General features: G+C 39.4%; 1 protein-coding gene and 1 long non-coding RNA gene across 6 annotated transcripts in view; one reads left to right on the plus strand and one right to left on the minus strand.

Moving 5' to 3' along the window:
• LOC106730503 overlaps window positions 1-24,810 on the minus strand; it is a 311,014-nt gene that overhangs the window by 102,112 nt on the left and 184,092 nt on the right. The window lies entirely within an intron of this gene.
• On the plus strand, window positions 47-9,662 carry CTXN3 (cortexin 3). Of its 4 annotated transcripts, none has more exons than XM_032476638.1 (2): window positions 47-517; window positions 8,479-9,662. In XM_032476638.1, the coding sequence occupies exon 2, from the start codon at window positions 8,569-8,571 to the stop codon at window positions 8,812-8,814; it is 246 nt and encodes an 81-aa protein (XP_032332529.1). In that variant the 5' UTR covers window positions 47-517; window positions 8,479-8,568; the 3' UTR covers window positions 8,815-9,662. The 4 variants fall into 4 exon arrangements, with proteins under 4 accessions (XP_032332529.1, XP_014420435.1, XP_014420437.1 ...); XM_014564949.2 differs by lacking the exon at window positions 47-517 and adding an exon at window positions 524-933; XM_014564951.2 differs by lacking the exon at window positions 47-517 and adding an exon at window positions 4,234-4,356.

Below are 24,810 nucleotides of genomic sequence, written 5' to 3' on the forward strand. Positions count from 1 at the left end.
AAGAAAATAATTAAAGTATTATGCCGAGTAACTAGAATCTTTAGAATGAGAACAACTTTCTCTCAACAAAGATCTATGTTTATTCATCAAGTGGTCTCAGCTGGCCTGTGTGGGGTAGGGTCAGGCCAAGGTTGCAGTGATGCAGGCTGGCCAAAGGAGACACTGGACCTGGCAACCCACAGCCTAGTAATTTACAAACAGGTGGTGAAAATAGAATTCTGTTTTTTTTTTTTTTTATTGTTCTTTCCTCATTGCCTCCCTTAATTGCTGCTTTTCTGAAAGGTCGGTTTTGTTTTCTTTAGGAAAAGGAGTCTTTCTTTCCTCTCCCAAATACTAAGTTGATGCCCTTCCCTAGAAGTCTTCCCATTAATTAAGCTGGCCTGAAGGTCATAAGCCATAATCAATATGGAGGCCGGTTGCTGCAAGGTGCTAATTGACATCCCCAAAGAGGAATAGTGTCAACAATCAATAGAGAAGAGCAGAGCGCGGGGAGATTTATGGCTTTGATTTTGAAAAGGTATGGGAATGCCCCGTGATGTTTTCCCCCGTACTCCTTTTGAATGTTAATGTTTTCTTGAAGATGATTTCAGACACACTGCTAGGATACTGCCTCTACTCACTGAAGCAGAATCCTCTGAAGAGTTGCTGAGGCAGAACTGAAGTCATGGCTCGCCTCAGAGAAGCAGCTGTATTGGCCGCTAATGATGCCTCACACAGGAAGACGATGCTCCTTTAACTCGGGGGTTTTGATGGGAAGTTTCTAAGCCTGAAACAACAGCTTTAGATCTGGGGTGTGCCACCAGCTGCTTGCAGCCACCACTGTCTACTGCTTTAACACAGCTTGGTCGGGAAGAATGGAAACTAAAGAGGCTTGTAACTACCTGTAACTGTTCCACCAGGAAATGGATCAAGTGTTTGTTCAACCAGATCCAGGTATTTGACCAAAATCTGTGTCTATGATGAGCTAATTAAATGCTTTTCTCTAACTTTGCAATCTGTGCATGAGCAGTAATCGCATGGATGCCTTTCGGATCCAAGTTCTGAATTTAGATCTAGCTGTCAGATAAAGTCTAATTAAACAGTTGCTGGGTAAAGTTAACGCAAGGGGGTGAAATGTAATGATGCCTTTGTTTTTAAAGCATGCTTAAGTTTATAATGCTACTGATACTGGATAAAGGAATAGTAAACCAAGGCTTTTCTTTGCTAGACTGCAGTAAATTATTCCTCAAAGCTCTTTGCCCATTACAGTATTTTTTGCCGTTCAAACCTTTCAAAATGTATCAGGGATGTTTTAATTTGTTTACAAAGGATCACAAAGCAACAACTCCTAATGATAGGGCTGACTGTCCCTTGCGTCCCTAGGTGATGAGCAGTGAGCAGCCCGGGCCTTTGAAGATAACAGCAGACAAATTTCTTTTTCTTTAGGAAACACACAAGGAAAGAGAAAGAAAACTGGGTAGAACAATAAGCTGTATTGTTTTAAGTAAAAAGTTCCATCTTGTTGGTGGTGCCTTCTGCTACCCCCATGTACTGCCTGGGAACTCACATGGTATTTTTCTAATGTTCTCAGCAAGGCTGCAGCATTGCCCTGCAGTCCCTTTAAAACTCTTTAAGCAGATGCTAGGAGGAAGATGAAGACAGGGAAGAAGTAAAGCTGAGGTTAGGGCTCAGGCTGAAGACAAAGGTCTCCTGCCGACCTAGAGCTGACAAGCACGGTGAAGGGTACAACAGGGTCCACTCCCAAACCCGAGCAGACGTGTCTGCAGACTGACTTTGCAGGCATGGTCAGAGGAAACAGACCTCCCAGTGCAGCAATGAGGGCTGGCAACAGTTCTAAAACTGCCTGTTGACATTTGTAGCTGGCCACGTTCACTTGTCTTTAAAATCATTGTTTATGGGCTTTCTACTAGCCTTGGGTCTATTTTTTGAGTGTATAAAATAATATTTACTCTTAACCATCCTGTGAATCCTGAAGCAATGGGGCTATTGTATTGGAATGGGAGGACTGTATTTGGAAAAGAAGAAAATACAAGTTGCCATGTATTTATCACAGCCAAAAAAAAAGGAGGGGGGTTGGTTAAAATGCATGAAAGTACCTAGAAAGAGCCAGGAAATATTTACCTGAAGTTCTTGGCTGGCCACCAAGAGGGCTATGATTCTTTGAATTTATACGAAATATTTTGTATCTCTGTGTGTATATCCTGGAATACAAGTTACTGTTCACTGGGCTCCTAGACAGAATTTCCACAAGATTCAGAGGAGGGTAACTTTTGCTTAGGTAGTCATTTGATTACTTAGATGATGAGGTAGCTTTGGTGGAGGGCTCACAGTTGTAAGGGGAGATGTAGAATGGGGTTGACTGGGATGTGTACACGTCTGGCGGGATGCAGGGTGGGGTGTAACTCCAGAGACTCCAGCTATACAAACAGCAATGCAGCTGAGGCTTCCTTTAGTTCAAGTCGAGAGGGATTCTTTTCTCCCTCAGTCTCAGGATATGTATCACTTCAATCACGGAAAGCCACTTTAACATTTCAACAGTCAGCTTCATGACTGTTGAAGAATAATGCAGCAGTTTGGGTAAGTTTGCCTCTGCCCGTCACTGCAAACTCAGTCCCGCCTACCTCGCCAATTCCCTTCCTGTTGCAGTCCACAGATCGGTCTCACTCGGCAGCCAGATAAATATAAACAAGGTACACAGGGTGTCTTTGTGGGACAAAGTGTCCTGTAATCATATGTGAGTGAAACTGGACAAGCCCCTGAGTGTTCTTGCTCAATGGACAGACTGTTTTTACATCTACTTTTGAAAACATGTCAAGTCACATAAGCAGGTTTCTGGCTTAGAGGTTTTAAAAATTAGGTACAGCAATTACGTGGTTTAGGAGTACTTAAAACACAGACAGCGCTGCTTCACTGCACCCTACATGCCATTAGCAGCCAAGGGATGAGGACTTCCTACTCACTGCAACGTGCCAGAGAGAAGCCTGTGATCCCACACCCCTTGGGGGATGTTACTCTTTTGAGTTTTATGATTTGGGGCTCCATTCCTTCTTGGGAAATTAGAAATAAACCTCGTTTTGCACAAAGATGAGACAAAGAAAAACACGCACTCATCCTCACCTATTTCTTGAACACTCACTACGTGCCAGTCAGGACGACACATGTACTGCATCAACCCATTGTGGGAGGGAGGGCGCATGCATCGATGACCGCAAAAGCGAGAAGGTGGAATCAAACGCCTGGGTGTGGTTTCGCAAAACAAAGGGGCCAAGTCACACACTGTCTGTGGAGTGTGTACCTACTTTTACTTTAACCTGAGCACCCAACCCTCATAACTCGTGACCCTTCTCTTGCCTTTTGAAACAGCCTACACTCTATGCAGTATGTATCTCTCTAAATAAATCTACCTTTATTCAAAAAACAAAAACAAAAAAAACCAAAACCAAAAAACAAACAAAAAAGGGGGCCAAGTGCACAGAACAAATCCTGTTGCTGTCATTTGAAAAATAAGAAAAGAAACATGCCATTGCTTGAGGGTATATTTTCTTTCGATAAAATATTTTTCTTATCGTGAAATTGTACAATGAGATGCTAACGAGATGTCTGAAGGACCCAAGCTTGAGAAGGGTACAGGTTGACGTTGATAGTTTCCATGTAAGACAGTTGGATTCAGGATATTGTCAATGACTACCCTTCTCCATGAAAAAAGCAATTCAGGTAAGAAAGGACTGACACTTTAAGCAGAAAGGAGAGTGCTTAATTCCAGTGGACCCCACCCACCAGCACTGAGGGCAAGGAAAAATTTAAAAGCCAAACAACCGCTTTTTAAATCATAAGATATGTGACTATTAAAGTGTCACTGTGACTTAGACTATTTGTGATTCTTTGAAACGAGATCTATTTCAAACACAATGGTCTGACATCCCAGTCCGACTGGATAACATGTGCTCCCAGCCCCCCACCCCTCCATCAGATGGCGTCTCCAAGTTTGAATTCAGTTTCCTGGACTTGAAGGGGAAGGCGACGAACACCGTAGAGACGGGTCCTGTAATAGGTGCTGCTGCAGGATGCAGGGGAGGTACTGCTGAAGACACAGCAGGAAGCCCCCGTGCCCTTGGGGAAGGGAGAGACTGGGCCCCCCAGGACCGAGGAGGAGGGACTGATTCTGTGTGGGCCCCGAAGGCAGAAGAGAAATCCCCAGGTGGGAATAGGGGAGGGAGGAGAGTATCAGGCAGAGAGCGTCATGACTCAAAGCTCGGAGGTGGGAAACCTGGAGGTGTTCAAAGAACAGCAGGTGTCAGGTGGAGCTGCAGAGCAAAGTCTGGACGGTCTGCTCAGGTGTCTGCAGATAAATTGCATGTAAGTTTGTTCTTATCCACTGGTTTTTGTGCTCAAAACCAAATGTGATGTGATGTTTGTTCCTTTTTAAATCTGTTATGAAAATATGTTAATACCTTAGAAAAATCCATTGTCAGAGTATGACCCAACTTGTGGTCCAGGAAACAGGGGTACTGGGTCCATAAGGGGGTTAATGGGTGGGTTAGGGTCTTGGACATCAGAGAACAAAGGCTTTCTGAGGGGAGGAGTGGTACGATCTGAGCTTAGAAAGATGAACCTTGACGCAGTATGAAGGAAGTATGGGGAAAGAAAGAGAGGGCTTCTTTGAAAATTACTTTAAAGTGAGTGGTCAGTGGTTAGGATAACTGGGCTAGGATGCACTGCTCACATGGGGCTTCATAAGTAATTCAGGGTATTTACATTTTGAGAATATCAGAGTCCAAGGAGCTTGGTTTGCTCCAAAAGGGATGTAGTATATGACTTTTGAAAATGGCGTCTTTTAATTAAGGTTTCCTGGGTCCATATTAAAATTAGACTTTATTTCCTGAGCACACACAAATGGACCCGGCAGAGGAAAGACAGGTGTGCTGCATGATGGGGGAAGCCAGGCAGGATTAAAATACTGCCGTGAGTAACTGTGGTCCTTCTTAGACTTAAAATAACTGCCTTTTCTTATTATTAACACTTCTGATGGTTGTGTCAAAATCTTTTGAGATAATTTACCTGCCTAGATTCCACTATTCATCTAAAAGAGACATTTCATTATTTATTTAAAAGCAATCATAAACATTTTCTGAGAATCATTTCTACCAAAAAGGAACGTGTTCATCTAAGAGAGACATTTTAAAAAATCTAGATGTCTTTGAATAGTTTTGTACTTGGGTAGCCAAGTGGTAACATTTCTTTCTTTCTCTGCATCTTATTATATAGATGCTTCCTTTAACTTAAACATGCTGTTGAGCTTTCCAAATCTGTAAGTTATTGATTAGCTGACTGCGGTTTAAAATCATGCAGGCTCTTCTAGGGATATCAATCAGTCCTAGGCAACATTGTGAAATAGTTGGCATTTCTTTCTAGATCTCTGGATCTCCATCTCCCTTTATAACCATCTCCTGCTCTTCTCTCCTCTGCACCCCTCCCTCTGCCGGACTCTTCTGCTGGGCCATCTGTTCACGCATCCCATGTCTGCTTCCCACAAGACCTCTCCTGCAGCCCCTCACACCCAGCAAGATCTTCCCCCAATTTCCTTGCTATCTACTGTTTTTCTTCCTCCTTCAAATAGGATCAGTACTCAAAGACAAATCCCTACCAACGTGTTAATGCGTCACTTTCCTCGGTAAAATACTGCAGTTTAATAGAGGCCTTTGATGACTGGACTCAATGACGTCATTTTAATAGGAACTTGGGTACCACATGCTGGGACAGGAGAGGCTTACAGTTGATACAGATCTGTAGAGTTCTCAAAATGCTTTCATCTCCATTTCTTATCAATTTGGTACATCTAAAAGGGGTTGGTGATGAAAGGGTGGGAAGATAGGAATATGTATTTATATTCTGGCAGGCTTCTCAAGACCCGTGATCAGGCTGCAAAGAGGGTTAACCATACCCTTGCATCTGCCTTTTAATCAGCATAGGGTGGTAAAATTGCAAATTAAAACTGAGTCTTAAATCATTCTAATATTTGGCTTCCCTGTGAAGAAACCAGACCTCAGATTCACTTACAGGGAGTTGTGGCTGATAATCTGAATCGGGACGACTAGGTTATTTAGAATGGTTGTCCATCACGACAGCCCCCACATGAATGGAGTCCCAGTTCTAAAACCTGAGTTATGGGATAAGCCTGGGAAATAAGAGATGTTGAGCTAGGAGAAAAGGATTTGGTAGAACAAGGATGCAGAAGACTGGTCCAGGGTGTCATGATGGCATTCATCAAGTGGAGACCAGGGCTGGGAAGGGAGGGACTGAACAGGTATTGCTATACTAGATAGCCAGCTTATGGCTAGAGAGTTATTATCATGGGCTCAAAAGGTTCTGTGTCTAGTTCTTCACCGTTTTCATTGAGTCTCACAGATCCAGAAATCTTTATGTTGTAAATTTACACAGTTAATGGTCCTCATTTTTCTTATATTTCCTTTTTGGATTATGTAGTCTTTTCATAAAGAATATTTCCTGAAAATGTATACTTGTCTCAGCTGTGTTGAGAACAGACAGAGAAAAGGACTCTGGCTTCAGTTGGGCTGGAGGAAAAGTGGACATAGAAAGGGATTCAAGGAAGCCAGTGGGGAAGGCAGGGGTCAAAGTGACAGGTCCTGAGCAGGACATAAAAAGACAAGAGGGAACATGACAGGTACTGCTTAGACAACTATTCCTCTATCACCACCTGGCTTTTTTTTTGACCCAGCACCTGGAAAATTTTATATTTGCTATATTTAAGTTCAGTTTGAGTATGTGAATGTCCCTAGTTAGAAGCACTAGGGAGAGCTGCCTTGGAAGATCTGGCCACCCTTTCCTCCCCCCTCTCCAGTTACCTCTCAGACGGGGAGGGTGCTTAACAACAAGCAAATTAAAACCAAACCCAATCCATGAATATTCTCTGTGTTACTAAGGAGGCTTTTAAAAAACAGAGTCAAATTTTATCCCAATCTTAAATTGAAATAAAAAAAATCATTAAATCTATCGCCACTATTCTAGCCTTTAAAAAGTCCAGAGTCATGGAGCTGCAAACTATTCTTTTCCGCAAACTAGTAACTCATTCCTCCCAGATACTGGTTGTAAATTCCTTTAAAAATTGTTTTTTAACTTTGACTTTGTAAATTTTGAAGTGTCAACATACACGCAAAACTGTTAATATGATCACTAATGCTATACTTCAAGGTAATGATTATAAGCTAACTTAAGAAATACTGTGTTAATCCTTTCGGTCAATAATTTCTATTTTTCTTTGGTTGCTTATTTTCATTGAGCATAATTTCTTTTGAAGCCATGTTAATTTCCATAGATGACTATGTAATTTTTCTTACAGATTCAGAAATATGTCATATGATTTTTCTATACAGTAATATAGATACTTCTCTTTATAAAACATAATTTAAATAGATTTAGTTCAATATATGAAGGTGTTCATGGCCTTTGTGTACAGTTCAATTTGCCTTTAAAGACAAACAGTAAGTATCCATATACCTTAATTTTTCTACTAGCAAAATATAACATCTTTTTCCTTCTCTTCCTCTCACCAAATGGTCTTAAACAAACAGTAGAAAGCTGCTGTAAGGCTTTTAAAAATGCAATCAATTTCTCTTCTCTGGCTCAGTTCTCTAGGTCCTTCCCAGGGTCAAGTATTGAACCAGGTTTTTGTTTTTTGAAGAAAAAAGGCAGCAGGAGTCTGATGGTTTGGGAGTCTGAGACATCCTTTTCCCACGGTCCAGGCTAGAGAGAGCAAAGGAGAGGCATCATAGCTCCCGTAGTCCTGCCTTCAGTGAAGTAACACTTTGTTTTGTTTGTTTTTCATCTTCATATACTTTTCAAAGGCTTTTCACAGACATTCATCTTCATGACAGCACCATGAGATACACAACTATTTCTATGTCCTTCATTACAGCTTAGTGACCTCTTCAAGGTCCCACACTCATTGGAGACCAGAGGCTGGACATTTCAGCCTCAGTTTCCTCTCCTTGGGCTAGAGTTCCCTGCTTTCATGAAGCTTGCAGTAGAGTGGCTCATTTCTGTTGTGTTTAGCCACTGCCCTGGCACACAGCAAGTGTCCGTTCAATGGTATTATTGTAAGAATGATGTGAGAGTACTATTATTGGAGGGAATCTAGAAGAGACTTGGCAGGGAGGCTGGGTTTGGATGTCAAGCTGGCAGCACACCCTGAGGTCAGCATTACTTTGCACATTTCTCATCTCCTGTCCTCTGGTTGCCTTCCCTGCCCAGTCCTCCTGGCCCCAGGTGGCTGCTCTGAGGACAGCCTGGTAATTTCATGCAAGAGTAACATATCTTTCCCCATAATTATACAGAATTAAATATCCCTGGTGAAAAAGTTTAGCGAGTCCTTCTTTTCTCTGAAAAATATGAAGATCAGCCTAGAAATAATGTTGTTCTTTGGTGTTTATTCCCTTTCCTTCCCTTTCTTTCTTCCTGCAGCCTCTCCAGGGTGCAACCACCATGATCTCAGCAGACTGATGATGGAAGAGAAGGAACCTGGGAGATCCTGTGCTCCAGTTTCCCTGGACGATGGAGGGAGGACAGCCCGTCCCTTCACCTCTGGTGCCCCTTGGGAACGTGTCGTCAGATTCTAGCATGTCTCTGGAGCAGAAAACCACGTTTGTTTTTGTGATTTTGTTGTTTATTTTCTTGGGCATCCTCATCGTGAGGTGCTTCCGGATTCTTCTGGACCCGTATCGGAGCATGCCGACTTCGACCTGGGCCGACGGACTTGAAGGCCTGGAGAAAGGGCAGTTTGACCATGCCCTTGCCTAGCGGGACAGGAGCAGGTGCTGCTTCTGAGGAGGAGAAGTGATTCATGTCTTCACGAGGGATTCTCTTCCACCAACATTCTCAGCAACTCAAGTTTTAACCATATCTGGTTCTAGGACCACAATCCATTTATTTGGTAGACATTTAAGGATATTGGAAATGGAGATTTCTATTACTAACTGAAATAGGAAAGTTTGAATTTCTATATTTACTCAATGAATGAATGTTGTTGAAAGCATGTGATGGTGAAACCAAGAGCATCAATAGTGACTTTGCCTAAAATGAAGCACTGTCAGACCTGACCAGAGTATAAGGATCAGAAAGGATTTGATCTGAATCTGATGACAGGACCAAGAAGAGGCTTCCTCACTCTAATTCTGTCACCCAGTTTTGTTCTATTTTCATGGCAATCTGGGTGCTGGGCAGAGAATGAGGAAGATTGTGCTGAGTGGCCTCAGCACAGGTACTTGTCTTCTCCTACAGCAGAGAGCACTGGGAGGCAATGGGAGGGCTTCAAAGAGGGGGTTCTATCCCTGGAAAGTATGAGTGAGGATGATATCACTTTATTTTTCAAATAAAACTGATTTCAAAAGCTTACAAAGGTTTTAAAACTATTTACCAGGCCAAGTGCATTCTAGGTATTCATATTAGTAACATGTGTAGAGGTAGCTATGCATAATGTTGAATTTACTGTCTTTGCACAATTGATTGAAATAATAGGTTGCAAATGCTGCTTCAAGTTGTTTTGTTCCAAATAAAAAGTTAATTGTTTAGAGAAGACTTTTACAGTCTTCAGAGGAATGTGTGTATATGGCTGAATACAGAAACTAAATAAAACTGTTCAAGATACAGAAGTGTCTCCTCTCTTATTCCAGCAGTGTGTTGTACCTCTGTTCCGAGAAGGAGAAAAAGAGCAAAGACCATGAAAAGTCATCTAATTCATTCCTCTCCCCTTTCAGGAAGGGCTCCCACAAATTGTCCTGACCCATGAGACCTATTTTGAGCACTGTTTTAAGTCCACCAAAAGAAGAGATGTGAAAACCTCTTATTCCAACTTCTGTATTAATAGGAACAAACTTGCACCTAAACTAAACTCCTCAAGTTGTATTTATAGTCTGTATCATCTAATTTTCTCCTCAGTTAGCCATCATTTTTTAAATTGAAAAGAAGTTTAAAAAGCCAATTGTGCCTAAAAAGGCAGCCCTTAGTAAAACTGCTAACTTATCTCTTATTTAAAACATTTTTGGAGGTCCTTCTGTCCAGATTTCCTTCCTCTCCATGTTTCCTCTTGAAAAATAACAGCTTTATTGAAATATAATTCATATACCATAAAATTATCCTTTCAAAGTACACAAATCACTGCTTTTAGTAATTCACAAAACTGTGTGACCATCATCACTAATTCTAGAATTCCATACCCACCAGCAGTCACTTCCCATCCCTCATCCTCTCAGCCCCCGGTAATCTCTAATCCACTTTCTGTCTCTGTGGATTTGCCGACTCTGGATATTTCAAATTAATGGAATCAAAGAACACGTGGCCTTTTGTGTCTTGCTTCTTTCACTTAGCATGTTTTCAAGATAGGTTCAACCATGTTGTAGCATGATCAGTACTTCATTTCTTTGTATGGCCAAGTAATATTCCATTGTTTGGCTGTACCATATTTTGTTTATCCAACATCTACCATGGTTATCCATTGGCTAGTCTGAAGAACGCTGCTATGAACACACTTGTACAAGAGTTCGTACAGTTATGTGTTTTCAATTCTCTTGAATAAATTTCTATGAGTGGATTTGCTGGGCCATATGCTAACTCTATGTTTAACTTTTTGAAGAACTGTGAGACTGTTTCCCAAAGCAGCTGCATTATTTTACATTCCACTGGCAATGTATAAAAGAAAAGATTCTTTTCTTAACTCTCCCCATCTACTCACATTTCTTCTTTAGCTATAGAATTTATAACTGAATACATCACTTCAAGGATGAGCCAGATTATAAAGAGAGAACCATCTCCTGGTTTCTTCACGCTACAAGATAATTGATACCTTCGAAGATTCTTTGCTTCTAGATCTAAAGCAGAACACTGATGCTGATTGGTGACCATCCTTCGGTCTATTAAGTCTCCTGTGTATTTTTTTCTGCCTTATTATTCCATCTTTCTTTAACCCATAATTATAAAGTTTTCTTTTTTCTTCAAACGTAATGTAATGAATGTCCTTATTTAATTTTTGTCTTATTTTATTGGGAGTCTATTCAACCCATTCAAGTATTTATTAAGCACCTGCTTTGAGCCTGGCATTTCTAGCACTGGAGAGATTTTCTTAAAAAAGTATAGGGCTAGATCTTTCTCTTGAATAACTTTCTACCTCATTGGAGAGCTGAGAAATAAAGAAGGCATGTGTCTGAATCATTGCCCAAATGACTATGGTTCCCACACCATCAGAACCATCAGGCATCTTAAAAAATATATACACCCCCCATACACTAATTTTCATTATAAAAGTTGTACATGATCATGGTAAAAATGTATAAACAATATGGAAAAGCATAAAGGAAATAGCAATAGTCACTATTTTGCCTTCTGAGGTCACTGTGTCTCCTCAGTTTCTGCTTGGGGAGCTGGTGGAAAATTTAGATTCCTACAGCCTTCCATCCTGACATTAATTCTGGAGAGGTGGGTCAATGCACAAATGCTTCAGGAGATACAATACGAGAGATGGGTGGCCAAGAAAGTCAAGGAAATGACCCAGAAAACAATGGCTTAGGTGGTGATAGCACATGTTTAAGTGCTTGGTATAAAGCTGTATGCAATATAAGTTATTATTATGAAATAAATTACATCTGGACCTAAGAGGATGAAACTGTTTTAGATATGTGCAAAGGAGCAAAGGAGAGGGAAACCCGTAGAACAGGAAAAGGAGGTGTGGGTGTGAGGCTTAGAGGGAGGAGGGCAGCCTGGCTGGGAAGATAGTTGGAAGGGCAGCTGGAACTTCCACAGGAAGAATAAAGGTAGAGCTGAACATCAGAAGGTCCCAAAAGGGAAAATGAAGTGTGGGAGTCACTGGGGGTTCTTGAGAAAGAAAATGACATGAAGAGTGGTTGTCAATTCCAGGTTCGGCACTCTTCCTTGGGGCCACTCTGGGATCTACTTCTGTAATGAGAACAGACGGAAATAGTCACTGCCACCCTCCCCCTAACCGGGGCCTTTAAGCACAGAACTGCCAGTAAGCGCCACGGGGCCTCCCAAGGCCTGCTCTTCTTTCTTTATCCCCCACTCTATTTTTGTCTTCCCTTCTCAGATTACTGCTCCGTCTTCAACCACCTTCTCTCTGGGTCTCCCCTGTTCTAATCCTCCCTTGTCCAGAGCAAGAGTACCATAACAAGTGATAAAAAGCTTTGGGCTATTCAGAGTAAACTGATCCCTCCTGTGAGAAGTGCTAACTCTCTGTTTTAAGTACTCACAGCTCCTTGGGGTAAACAGCATATTCTGTAAAGGTCACATAAGCCTCCTCTTTCCCTGCCTTCTGGCTACAGGAGTTACAGTGCAGCATTTTGTCTACCTTACAAGATATTTATAATGAGTGCAGCTGCCCTCTATCATGTATATCTGCATCCCAGGATGACAAAAATTACTTTTCCAAGGTCACTCTAGAATAGAGCTTCCCTTTTGAATCAGGAAAATGTGGCGAACTCATTCCCAGTCTGAGTCCTGACTGGTTTATGCCCCCAAGAGACCCCAAGTTCTAGATCAACACTGCTCCTTCCAAGAGACCTCTTTTTAAAAATATCTTAAACACTGTACATGAGTCCAATATGGGGTTTGAAAGAGATTACCTTGACTCCTGCTGTTAAACTAATGAGCATTCCAAGCCAGATCGTTCTTTTACTATTTCTAAGGGTTAAAGCTGAAACAAAATAAGCAACAGTTTTGGGAGACAGAAATCTGAGTAGATCCTTACATATGCAGGAAAAATATGTATTCAAGTTCCTTTTTTTAACTGGATTCATTGCATAGTGTTTTACTGAAACACTGAAGCTTTTATATTGTAAGTATGTTGATAAATTTGGTGTGATGAGAAATTTTGCTTGCCCACCATAAATCATTTTAAAAAGCCTGGTAGTTTCATGATGTCAACTTTCAGAATTGACATGTAAAACATATGGGAACATAATTATTTTCAAAAAATATTTAAGCTCCAAATCATTGAATAAATTCTGAGATGGGATTTGTGAGATCTGATATGTATGTCTACTGAGAGCAATTATGCAGAGGGGTGTCTCAATTATTGATTAATCACAAAGTTGTAGAGCCAAGATCTCCAGAAAAAAACAAAACATGCTCAAATCACTATATGCATATATGCAATCTGGACTCAAACTGGCCCATGCCAGAAGAGGTCAGTTATTTGCTTGTTTTGAGATGCAAAAGAAGGACCCTCTAAACTTTGCATTTCCTGTTTCTTAAAAGAATAAATGAATTATATCCAGATAGGTGTCTACCTCTTCAGAAATACGGCCTCCCCATCCGGTAGCTTGCTCTGGCCTGATGAGTCAGTGCCCAACACTTCGGCCAGTCTGGGGCCCTTACCAAGGTCATTTTTTAGAATAGGCTTCCCTGCTGAATTTAGAAGAGAGTGGAAATTTTGTTTCCAGTTTCACAAAGCACCACGAGATAGTCTTATATCACTCCATCGCGTAAGACTTTCCAGGTATCCTCACTAATGTGTCTATGCTTTAGGGTAAGAAAGATTCCCTTAAACTGTCTTTCAAAGGGGATTTCCACCCTTATTTTCTTCTAAGCCCTATTACATCCTTAGAGCTCCAAATTTTTGCCAGCTTTTAAGAAGGTGGCTCTTCCTGAATTCTTTGGAGCTTGAAAAGCTGAAAAGAAACACTGCTATCTTCTATCTCAACCCCCTCAATTTTCATATAAAGAAACAGCAGAAGCAAAGAGATCAAACGGTCATTCTCCACCCACTGGTCACAGTTGTGTCGTTTTACATATGTGGTGTGTGTGCAGATGAATTCAAGCAGAATGAGCAGTCAATAAATCTATGAAGTGAAAAATGTCCTTTTGTTAATTAACATGACAATTATCTTTAAATAATCTCTCTTTTTTTGGAGGAGGAAGGAATAAATGAGTTTAGCTTCTTAGGAAAAAAAAAAAAAACCCTATGGACAATATATTTTCTTCTGGGATATTCCGAAGCTTCAGCTTAGGTGTCTGGACAACCAGAAATATTTTCAGGTAGATTATAAAGGATTCTTTAGCAAAGATTCTATTTCTCAAAACACAGGATAATCAATCTAGGATAATGCTTCAAAGTTTCTTTATTTCCAAACAGACCTCTGAGCTGTTTCTCTTAGCTGAAGAGGCCCGCCAAGGGAGATTACAACATAAAGTTCATAAAGGCTTTGGATACAGCCTTATCTCTGGTTTATCAAAGTGATGTCTGGATCCTCTTAGGACATAGACAGAGCTTCAGAAGTTATACAACCAAGTATTTCAAGTTTGAAAGTACCCTTTATCCTTTTCTGCCATGCATTTTTTCCTAGTTACCTCACTTCTATCTTTCACTCGACTTTCTGATTAAGTGGAGAGAGCTGGAAGAGACTCACTGTAACATTAAACTCAGTATCCGTCTGCTATATGAATATTCCCTCAGCAACATCTTAAGGAGTCCAACCCATTTTGAGCTTGTTCTGTTTTTTATAAAATATTTTCTTACCTACTCTTAATTTGTATTTTGGTAATTTTCACCCATTGAACACTGTTTTTCTTTTTCTTCCTTTTTTTTTGTTTTTTTCTTCTGCAGTGACAGATTTCTAATATTCTTTAACATGATAACCCTCAAGATGTAGCTATTATATACAGAAAACCCTAAAGTCTCCACACAAAAACTACTAGACCTAATAAAAGAATTCAGCAAGGTAGCAGGATATAAGATTAACTAACAGAAATCAGTGGCATTTCCCTACACTAACAATGAAATATCAGAAAAGAAAAGAAACAATTGCTTTTAAAATTGCATCCAAAAAAATAAAATTCTTGGGTATAAATCTGACCAAGGAAGTGAAAGACTTATATGAGGAGAAATGCGAAACATTCACTAACAAAATTAAAGAAATGGAAAAATATCCCATGTTCTTGGATTGGAAAAATTAATATTATTAAAATGGCCATACTATCCAAAGCAACCTACAGATTCAATGCAATCCCTATCAAATTACCCAGGACATTTTTCACAGAACTAGAATAAACAATCCTAAAATGTATATTGGATCACAAAAGACTCAGAACTGCCAAAGCAATACTGAAGAAAAAGAATGAAGCTGGAGGAATAATCTTCCCAGACTTCATACAATACTACAGAGCTTCAGTCATCAAAACAGCATGGTATTGGTACAAAAACAGACATATAGATCAATGGAACAGAACAGATAGCCCAGAAATAAATCCAGAAACTTTTGGTCAATTAGTCTTTGGCAAAGGAGGCAAGAACATACAATGGAGTAAAGACAGTGTCTTCAGCAAACGGTGTTGGGAAAACTGGACAGCTGCATGTAAATCAATGAAGTTAGAACACTCCCTCACACCATACACAAAAATAAACTCAAAATGGCTTAAAGACTTAAACCTAAGACAAGACACTATAAACCTCTTAGAAGGAAACATAGGCAAAGCATTATCTGGCATAAATCTTATTAGCAATGTTCTCCTAGGGCAGTCTACCTAAGCAATAGAAATAAAAGCAAAAATAAACACATGTGGCCTAATTAAATTTATAAGCTTTCGCACAGCAAAGGAAACCATAAGCAAAACAAAAAGACAACCTACAGAATGGGAGTAAATATTTGCAAAAGATGAGACTGACAAGGGCTTAATCTCCAGAATATATAAACAGCTCATACAAACTTAATAAGAAAAAAACAAACAACCCAATCCAAAGATGGGCAGAAGACCTAAACAAGCAATTCTCCAGTGAAGACATACAAATGGCCAACAGGCACAAGAAATAATGCTCAATGTCGCTAATTATCAGACAAATGCAAATCAAAACTACAATGAGGTATCACCTCATACCAGTCAGAATGGCCATCATTCAGAAGTCCACAAATGATAAAAGGGAACTCTCCTACACTGTTGGTGGGAATGTAGTTTAGTGTAGCTGTTGTGGAAAACGGTATAGAGATTCCTCAAAACACTAAAAATAGACTTACCATATGATCCAGCAATCCCACTTCTGGGCACATATCTGGAGGGAACCTTAATTCAAAAAGACACATGCACCCCCAATGTTCATAGAAGCACTATACACAATAGCCAAGACATAGAAGCAACCTGTATGTCCATCAACAGATGACTAGATAAAGAAGTTGTAGTATATTTATACAATGGAATACTACTCAGCCTTAAAAAAAGAACAAAATAATGCCATTTGCAGCAACATGGATGGACCTGGAGAATGTCATTCCAAGAGAAGTAAGCCAAAAAAAGAAAGAAAAATACTGTATGATATCACTTGTATGTGGAATCTAAAAAAAAAAGACAAGTGAACGAACTTATTTACAATACAGAAACAGACTCACAGACATAGAAAACAAACTTACGGTTACCAGGGAGGGAAGAGGGTGGGAAGCGATAAACTGGGAGTTTGAGATTTACAGATACTAATATATATAAAATAGATAAACAACAAGTTTATACTGTATAAAACAGCAAACTATATTCATTATCTTATAGTAACTTATGGTGAAAAGGAATATGAGAACAAATATACGTATGCTCCTATAGACTTAAGTATTGTGCTGCACACCAGAAATTGACACAACATTGTAAACTGGCTATACTTCAATTTAAAAAAAAAAAAGATGTAGCTGTTTTTGAAAGGCACTTCTCCATGGACCCCTCTGTCTGCATGTCTTGTCAGCAGGGTTACTGACAGTGGTTTGTTCTTTTCAAAGATGTTTAGAGATCATATCTCCCTTTCCGTAATAAGATGGTTGGGCAGATTTGTTTGTAGTCTATTATAAAAAATTGGGATTTCCTAAGCTCAGGGTTCGTCTCCTATAATGCAACCCACTGTGTGCACAAGCATTAGCTGGTCCTATTTGCACCACCCTGTGAGAACTGGGCCTACGTTTCGAAACTGGTACAGGGAAGTGCTGATGCTTGTGTACCATGAGTGCTGTGACTAATGAACTGTCCTCTGTCTCTGCGCCTTGGGTCTTCCACCACCATCCACAAAACTGTCAGCTTAACATGTCATCTTGCAAGGACAGTAAAATCTCACAGTTTTTGACAGTTATCATTATTCCCCCAGGACAAAAAAAAATTCTAGTTCCTTCAGCCATGTTTCATAATGTCATATGTTTGGAATCATCTTTTGTTCTTATCAAACATTCTGGGCATTCCTCAGTTTAACTATGTCCCTGCTGCATAGAAAGGAAAATAATAATCCACATGTGGCTGAGTAGAACCAAAGTATCATTTATTTGGTTCTGAAAAGCACATGTTGTAAGGCAGAAAGAAGAAATGATCTTTTACAGCCACATTACTGTTGACTAATACCAAATTCACGGTCAGCCTAAACAATTGGCATTTTTATCTGTGCCAAGGGAGAAATTTACATATACCATGTACGTCAAATGGGATGTCAAACAAATTCCCATCCTATTCTCCTACGGTTTTAAAAATTTGCACCCAAGTTTAAGAATTTAAAATTTTCCTTTTTTGATTTCATTGTATTCCATTTGGTCCCCCGTTGTAGGCTTTTTAGAACCCGATTCCCTCATTATCACATTCACTGCACGCACCCCTTTTGTGTCATCCAGAGGTTGGCTCAGCAAGCCTTCTATATATTTATCCATATTAATGGTAAAACTTTGAACACATCAGAGCCAAGCAGAAAGCCCCGGGCCATGCCACAGAGAATCTCAATGTATTTAGATCAGTTGGCAGAAGTCATTGTAAGCAAATGCTCCTCACAGGAAGCTCCATGGAGACACTCCATGGAGATGGTTAACAGAGGGGAAACCTATGAAGCATGAAGGCTCATTTAAGTCTATAGTAAAGCTTCAGAAGATAGGAAGCCACCAAAGTGTTATTTGAGCAAGTTTCAGAGCTCAGCTGAAATCCAAACTGGCAAGTAGGAGTCACACAAATGGCAACAAGGGACTCTAGCCACATTTGCTAGAGCTTAAAACTCAGAGGCAGTGAACAGACATCTGGCTACACCCACCTCTCTGTCCAGCACTGTAACTCTGGTTACATACGAAAATAATCAGGCAATATCTGCCTGAAAAAAATCCTCCTAGTGGCAGAGATCATCAATCATATACTAACCCACTTGGGAGAGCACAAAACAGTGAAAGCGTACACGCTTGGGACTCAGATAGTTTGGATTCTTTACTGGTCCTGCAAGGAGCTAGCTGAGGGGCTTTTTTTAAGTCACATACTTCCTCCGGGCCTTATTTTCTTTAATTTTAAGTTGATACATTTGGACTAGTTAATTTCCAAATACCTTTTTCCTTCCTAAAAAAAGGATTTATAGTTAGAAATTTGGGAACCATTTACTGAACACCAGTATGAAAGAGACGTGAAGAACTTAGATCATATGCCCCAGGTCACACAGCCAGAGTGAGACAAAGTGAGAACTGGGATTCAGTTTGCCATGAATGCTTGCCTATCTACAAAACAGCACTAGGAATCAAACCAACAGCAAAAGCTCCAGAAATAAAGACTCTAGATATAGAAATACTAAACTGACTCAACTTTCTGCTGACATTTTTGTTGCTGTTATTATTGTTATTTTTAAGCAACCGCCTGGAAAAGAGGCGTCACTGTCTAGGCACTGAGAGACAAGGTTTCTCTTTTTCATTCCCAGAAGTGCTCTTTCATCACACAAATTTTCTTCTTTACATGAGCTAACTTTCAAAATGTTTGGAAGCAGAAAGGATTCGCTCTCAGGTTTCTTATCATTGCTTTGCTGGTGACCTTGGTAAAGTCAACTGAATTCCTTCATGTTCCCCAGAAAATGGAATTAATAAATAGGACTATTTGGCAAATAAATCAATGATCTTTAAGTGCTTAAGACCTTGCCAAAATATTAAATATTAAAATATGAATATTTGAAAATAATGAATTTCTGTTGAGTCCCTGAATGAAATAGATTAACCACACATTTTATTGCTAAAACAAGATACATGGCACGTGTTACAAAGGCTACTTCGTAGTCCCAAGTAATGTATTTAATCCTGAAATACTGGAGAATTTGTGGTGGATGTTCTCCAGCAGTATAATCCCTGCCCCTTGCCAGCCTGCCACCCCCTCTAAGATAAGTAGAGGCTTTTGCAGCTATTTTTAGTTTTAAATTCATTTTAAATAGGGAAAACATAATCTCGTGATTACCCTCCTCACAGAGTTCCAAGACTGAGCTTTCATGGAGGTCACTCTGTTCCTTTGAGTGACCTATAACTGAAGTTTCAAAGAATAACCAGCTAGTGAGTCCAGGAGGGAAACTATGTGTTTATTTAAATATCTCACCAAGGAGGGCGAATATGAGAATGATATGTCCTCTAACTTTTGCAAAGAAATTCTTGGCAATAAACCCCGTTGACTCTTTGGAATTGGATAGCTCTGCTTAGTACATTGGACAGTTTTCTGAGATATCAGGTTATTGGTCACAGCTTTTGGCTACAGCTCTAGGGAGAGAGCTGTAATTGGTGCAACCTATAGGCTACCACTGGGAGGTTGAGTAGAAGTGCCTCTGTGGTCAGTTCCTATCCCTCTCAGAGACTTTTCTCAAAAGATAACATCTCTCTTCTGCCCTGCGAAACACCTGCCTGCCTCTTTTCTTGGGTCCTACGTTACTGAGTCATTCTCTACCTTTGCTTACCTTTCTGGGTAGTTTACATTTAAGAAGTGAAAGTTTCCAAATGCTGCAAGGTCACGTTTTTCCATTAATCAGTTCATTCATTCATCAACATACACTACTGAGTGCCTAATGACTGTCAGGCATTGTATTAGGCCCTCATCAGATTTGGAGAGATACATGCAAGTAACTCCTCCTGAGGAGTATACATTCTAGTTGGGATGCAGGAAAAGCCTCAGCTTCCATTTATTATTTAATTATTTTTGAAGAAGCTAACTTGCTGATAAAATTTTGCTCAAGATGCTCCTTAAGTTTGATCTGTGTATCAATTTACTGTCTAGAAACAGTATTACCCTCTATTAGTTTTAAATGAATATACTTGTAAAACATTTCACAGAATCCAGTAAAATATGATATATGAATAAGTATTATTGAAATATATGTCTTGAATGATGTCATCAGATCCCAAAACTATCCAATGTTTTTTTTTTTTTAATTTCTAGAAATGTCTTTAAGATAGATTTAAAGAAAACACTTGGATTTAGGCCAAACAATGAACCATAAGTTCTAGGAAGCCAAATTAAATAAGTTAAATGGTAAATAGACAGCAGTATCCATGCAAATCAGACCTCTTTTCCCCTAAGGAACCAGTGCTAAAGTCTATAAATGGGAAAGGGCTGCTATTCATATCAGCTGATCTGTAAGTAGTATCCACAGTACTTGAAATCGCTGGTCGGTTTGAGCATAGGGATTATTTGTAATCATATTTATTTACCTCACATTTCCTAGTCAGCACACTGCCTTAGATATAACAAATACTGAATAATTATTTGTTGCATAGCATAGAGTGAATTTAATTGAGGCAAGTGGACAAATATCTACTTATCCTTGTGGCCACTAAATACTGCCTGTGATAAACTTCCATACTAACTCCTAAGGTCAAAAACCCAGAAGGCCTGTTACTGCCTTTTTCTTTCTATCCAACCCCTCCCATTTCAATAATTATTAGTAGACGCTCTGAAAGGGAATTCTGTATGTGGGGGCAGGGTGAATTTTCCTTGGGGCTAATTTGCACTTGGGGAGTAAGTTTTACTTTCCAGCCATCTGTTGATCCCTATGTAAATAACATATTTAAAAACAGAAATATATGGAGGAGTCTGTCTCTTTAAGTTAATCCCATTTTACATGAAGTTTCTGCTTTTTAAAAGTTACCCTACAACCCCAGTTTGAAGTGGAATTTAGTATAATAAACATTTACTTAATAAACATACGAGGACCAAAGAATTGGGTGATGGATGATCTTACATTTAAACATCCACTGGCAAAAACTAACCAACTCTTTTTCAGTTTAACTTGACTGGACCTTTTTGGCTGGCAGCCCTTCTGCAGTCAGCTGAACTGGTACTCTTCATATTTTAAAGAGACACATGGATTTCCAAATCTAATCTTTAAATCCCTAATAGCTTGGTCTCTGCTATAATTCACTAATTCCCTTCTGCTTGTTCAAATGAAAGGAAAGGCTTAATGAGGAGGGATGAAATTATTTTAAAAAAAATCAATAACAAACCTTGAAATATATGCGGAGCCTTTTTGTTCAAGGAGATCAAAATGCACTGCATTATGGCTTCTCCTTTCCTACATTTTCATGTATCCATTTTCTGATATTATAGATTTAGAAGTCAAGGCTTCAAGGTGCTATGTTATTTTCCTTTGTTCAATCATTTATTTGACAAAAATGCATAGTTTCCTATGTGAGAGGCACTTTCCTGGGCTCAAATTGTGTCATAGATGGTGTTCATCGGCTTCAAAATGTTTAAAATCCAATAAAGGAGTTAAGGAAAACATACAGCAGATTACAAACTGAGGGTGGACAAGGAAGGATGGATCTCTGCTGGTTGGTCATAATGAAGGAAGTGCCATTTATCTTAGGTCCTGAAGAATAGATGGGATTTCAATATGCAAAATCAGAAGAAAGGGGAAGAACGAATGATGTGATATACAAGGCACAAGACCTGGGTTCTGGTAACTGTCAGAAATTTACTTCATGGGCTCCAGGACTTCAGGGTCTTCATTTGTAAAATGAAGAATTGGGCTGCATGATCTCCAAATACTCTACCAGCTCTACCATTCTCTGGCCATCAAAAGGCATGGACTTGGTATGGTCTAGAATGAGCAGTAATCAAGATGGGCTGGTGTGTTCATGGTGAAAGAAAAAGTAGTAGACTTTGGTCTTGAATCTCAAACTGAGGAGATTATCTTCAACAATATTAACAATAATAACAAGATCTAATATTAAAACAGTATCAGATTTTAGTTTGGAAGAACAAAATCTTGTGAGTCTACTCCACCCACGAACTAACACTCAGAAAGCTGTACTGAATGACCCAATATTTGCATGAGGTTTTTGTCACTCTTCCCTGTGTACTTCCTATTGCTTCAATTAATTGCTTCAGAAAAGTTTGATTATTTCTTGTTCTTCTCAGAGAGGAACCAGTCCTACTGGTGGATAAAATTTAAGTATTTGGGATCTTGAAGACACAATCAATGCTGATATCTCAAAGGAGGAGCCAACATCCTTCAGCAGCATCAGGAACCCCTGCTTCTACCCTGTTTTTATACAAGTTGCTGGGTTTTGTTAACAGATGGGTTACTTTCGGGACTCATGAAAGAAGATATATTTTTTCAGCTTATGAAATATTTCTGAAGGGTAACTTTTTCTGAGCCTGGCTTGTTCAAGTCTGATGAGCCCCCACGGAGATGCCACATGAGCCCCCTCCTTCTCAAAAAGAAAAGGAAAGATTCTTCCAGCTACACAGAGCTCCATCCTGCTCTGTTTTACCTTGATACCCCAAGGTATCACAGCTAATATGTGAAGGAGCAAAAAGCCGAGGACCTTATCTGATGGACAGAGCAAAGTAATTGTTTTTATATCTTTGAATAGGGAATGGTTTGATTTGAACCTATCACTAGGAAGATTGATTCGGAGACAGAACACAACACAGATGAGGGACATCGGAGGAGGGAGACTGTACAGGCAAAGAAACCAGCTAGGATGCATTGTAAGAAGCTTGAACTAGATGATAATACTAAGACTGGAATGGAAGAGCTTCAAGAAATATTGAGAAGGAAAACTAACATGATCTAGAAAAACACTGTCCAATAGAAATATAAAGCAATCCATGTATGTAATTTAAATTTTCTGGTGGCTACACTGAAATAAAACAAAAAGAAACAGAAGAAATTAATTTTAATATTTTATTTTGCCTACTATATCCAAAATATTACTGCTTTAACATGTAATCAATGTGAAAAAGAATTACTGAAATATTTTATATTCTTGTTGACTGTACTAAGTGTTCAAAACGTGGTGTGCATTTTGCACTTACAGCTCATCTCAATTCAAACTAGCCACATTTCAGGTGTTCAATACCTACATGTGGTTAGTGGTTACCATATTGTTCAGTGCAGCTCTAGAATGACAACAAAGCATACATGGATTGGAGCATGGAAGAAGAGAGGGAAGAGAATCTGAGGATTTGAGTCAAAGGAAGAAGAGTCACTCCTTTATTATAACTGGAAATGTTAAAAGTTCCATGTTGTTGGGGAAAGAGAGTGGATACAGAGGATGAGCAAGTAATGAGTCCCTTATTTTGAATTAAAGGTTCCAATAAAACAGATATAGGGAGATATGGAGCAGGCAACTATAAAGGCAAGATTACAATTCAGCATGGAAGACAGAAATCAGAATGGAGATCCAGACTTAGAAAGTGGTTCTAATAGGGTAACGACTGGAACAGCGATATTCAATGTGGTTACCAAGTGCAGGGAGAGGAAAGAGCCTGGAAAAATGCTGCAATTGGAGGGACTACAAGAAGGCAGGCACTTTGGTAAGTAAAGAAGGGTCACAGCCAAATGCTTGGAAGGAGAGCTGGGTCTGGCAGAGCCAGAGTGAGCGGCCAATGTGCTGGAGTCCACCTGGGATTCAGAAGTCACGCTAGACTGGAGGGAAATGGAAGCATGATAAGAAATTCGTGTTTATGCTGTGTACCAGAAATTGACAAACAGTAACCGACTATACTTCAATTAAAAAAAAAAAAAGAAATGAGTGTTTTAAGTTTGAGCCTCATTTAAGTTTGCTGCATTTCATTCTGCTGTTCACCTATCTTAGAGCAACTACTGTTTTTCTGAGTTACCATTTTCTAATTGTGATAATAAAATAAGAGAAGGTAACACATGTTATCTTCTACCTTGCTTCCTCTCCTGTGCCAAATACTGTGGTACAAGCTTTACAAACGTTATCTTATTTAATTTTCACGAACACCTTATGAAATAAATTTTAAGAGTTATGCTGTGATAGAGTATTATTAGATAATGATATGGCCAAGGGACCCTTTACAACTTATCCTAGACACCTTTATTCTTAATAAAGCTCTCAAGAGGTAGACAGATACATATGGGGCATGACAAATAGCATTTTTATACATTTATGAATTTATGCCATGTACATGCATTATTTTTTCTTATCTCCCTCACCCCCAAAACAGTACCTCTTTCAGCCTAACAACACACTTTTTTCAGCTACTGGGCATATTACTCTCAAAACACCAAGTTACTACATTAGAGTTGATCTGAAATCAACTTTCCTGTACTAATTTGGTCTAAACCCTTTTTGGTCAGGGATCTAAAAAATTTCTAGGACAGGGGAAAGATATAACATTTTAGACTTCTGGTTAACCTTGATCGTTCTTGCCTTGTGTTTGGCATAAACCTCCTGTAATTTAATTGAAGATGTTGCCTCCCCATCCATACCTTCTTAAATAGATTATTTATCTTCTAGAAACTGAGCCTAAAATGACATTGGTTTTTTCAAACCAATAAAAGCCAACTTTTTGTGCAAGTTGCCAGTTTGGAAATACAAGCTATGATTTTCATTCAACCAGTCAGCAAGTGTAGAGTGCTTTCTATGCGCCAGGTATTCTATATGCTGATCGTGAATTAATTCATTCAATGATCCCAAGATTCTATGAGTAAGATGCTATCATTATCCCTACTTTAGAGAGTAAGTCTAAGCAGAGAACATTTATGCTACTTTCTCAGGATCACACGATTAATAAATTGGAGAGTGG

This window comes from Camelus ferus, chromosome 3 (genome assembly GCF_009834535.1).
Source record: "Camelus ferus isolate YT-003-E chromosome 3, BCGSAC_Cfer_1.0, whole genome shotgun sequence".
NCBI classification, from domain to species: Eukaryota; Metazoa; Chordata; class Mammalia; order Artiodactyla; family Camelidae; genus Camelus; species Camelus ferus.

What these genes read in the sequence shown, in the direction of transcription:
- CTXN3 (XM_032476638.1), top strand. Translation starts at nt 8,569, where the DNA reads ATGGAGGGAGGACAGCCCGTCCCTTCACCTCTGGTGCCCCTTGGGAAC.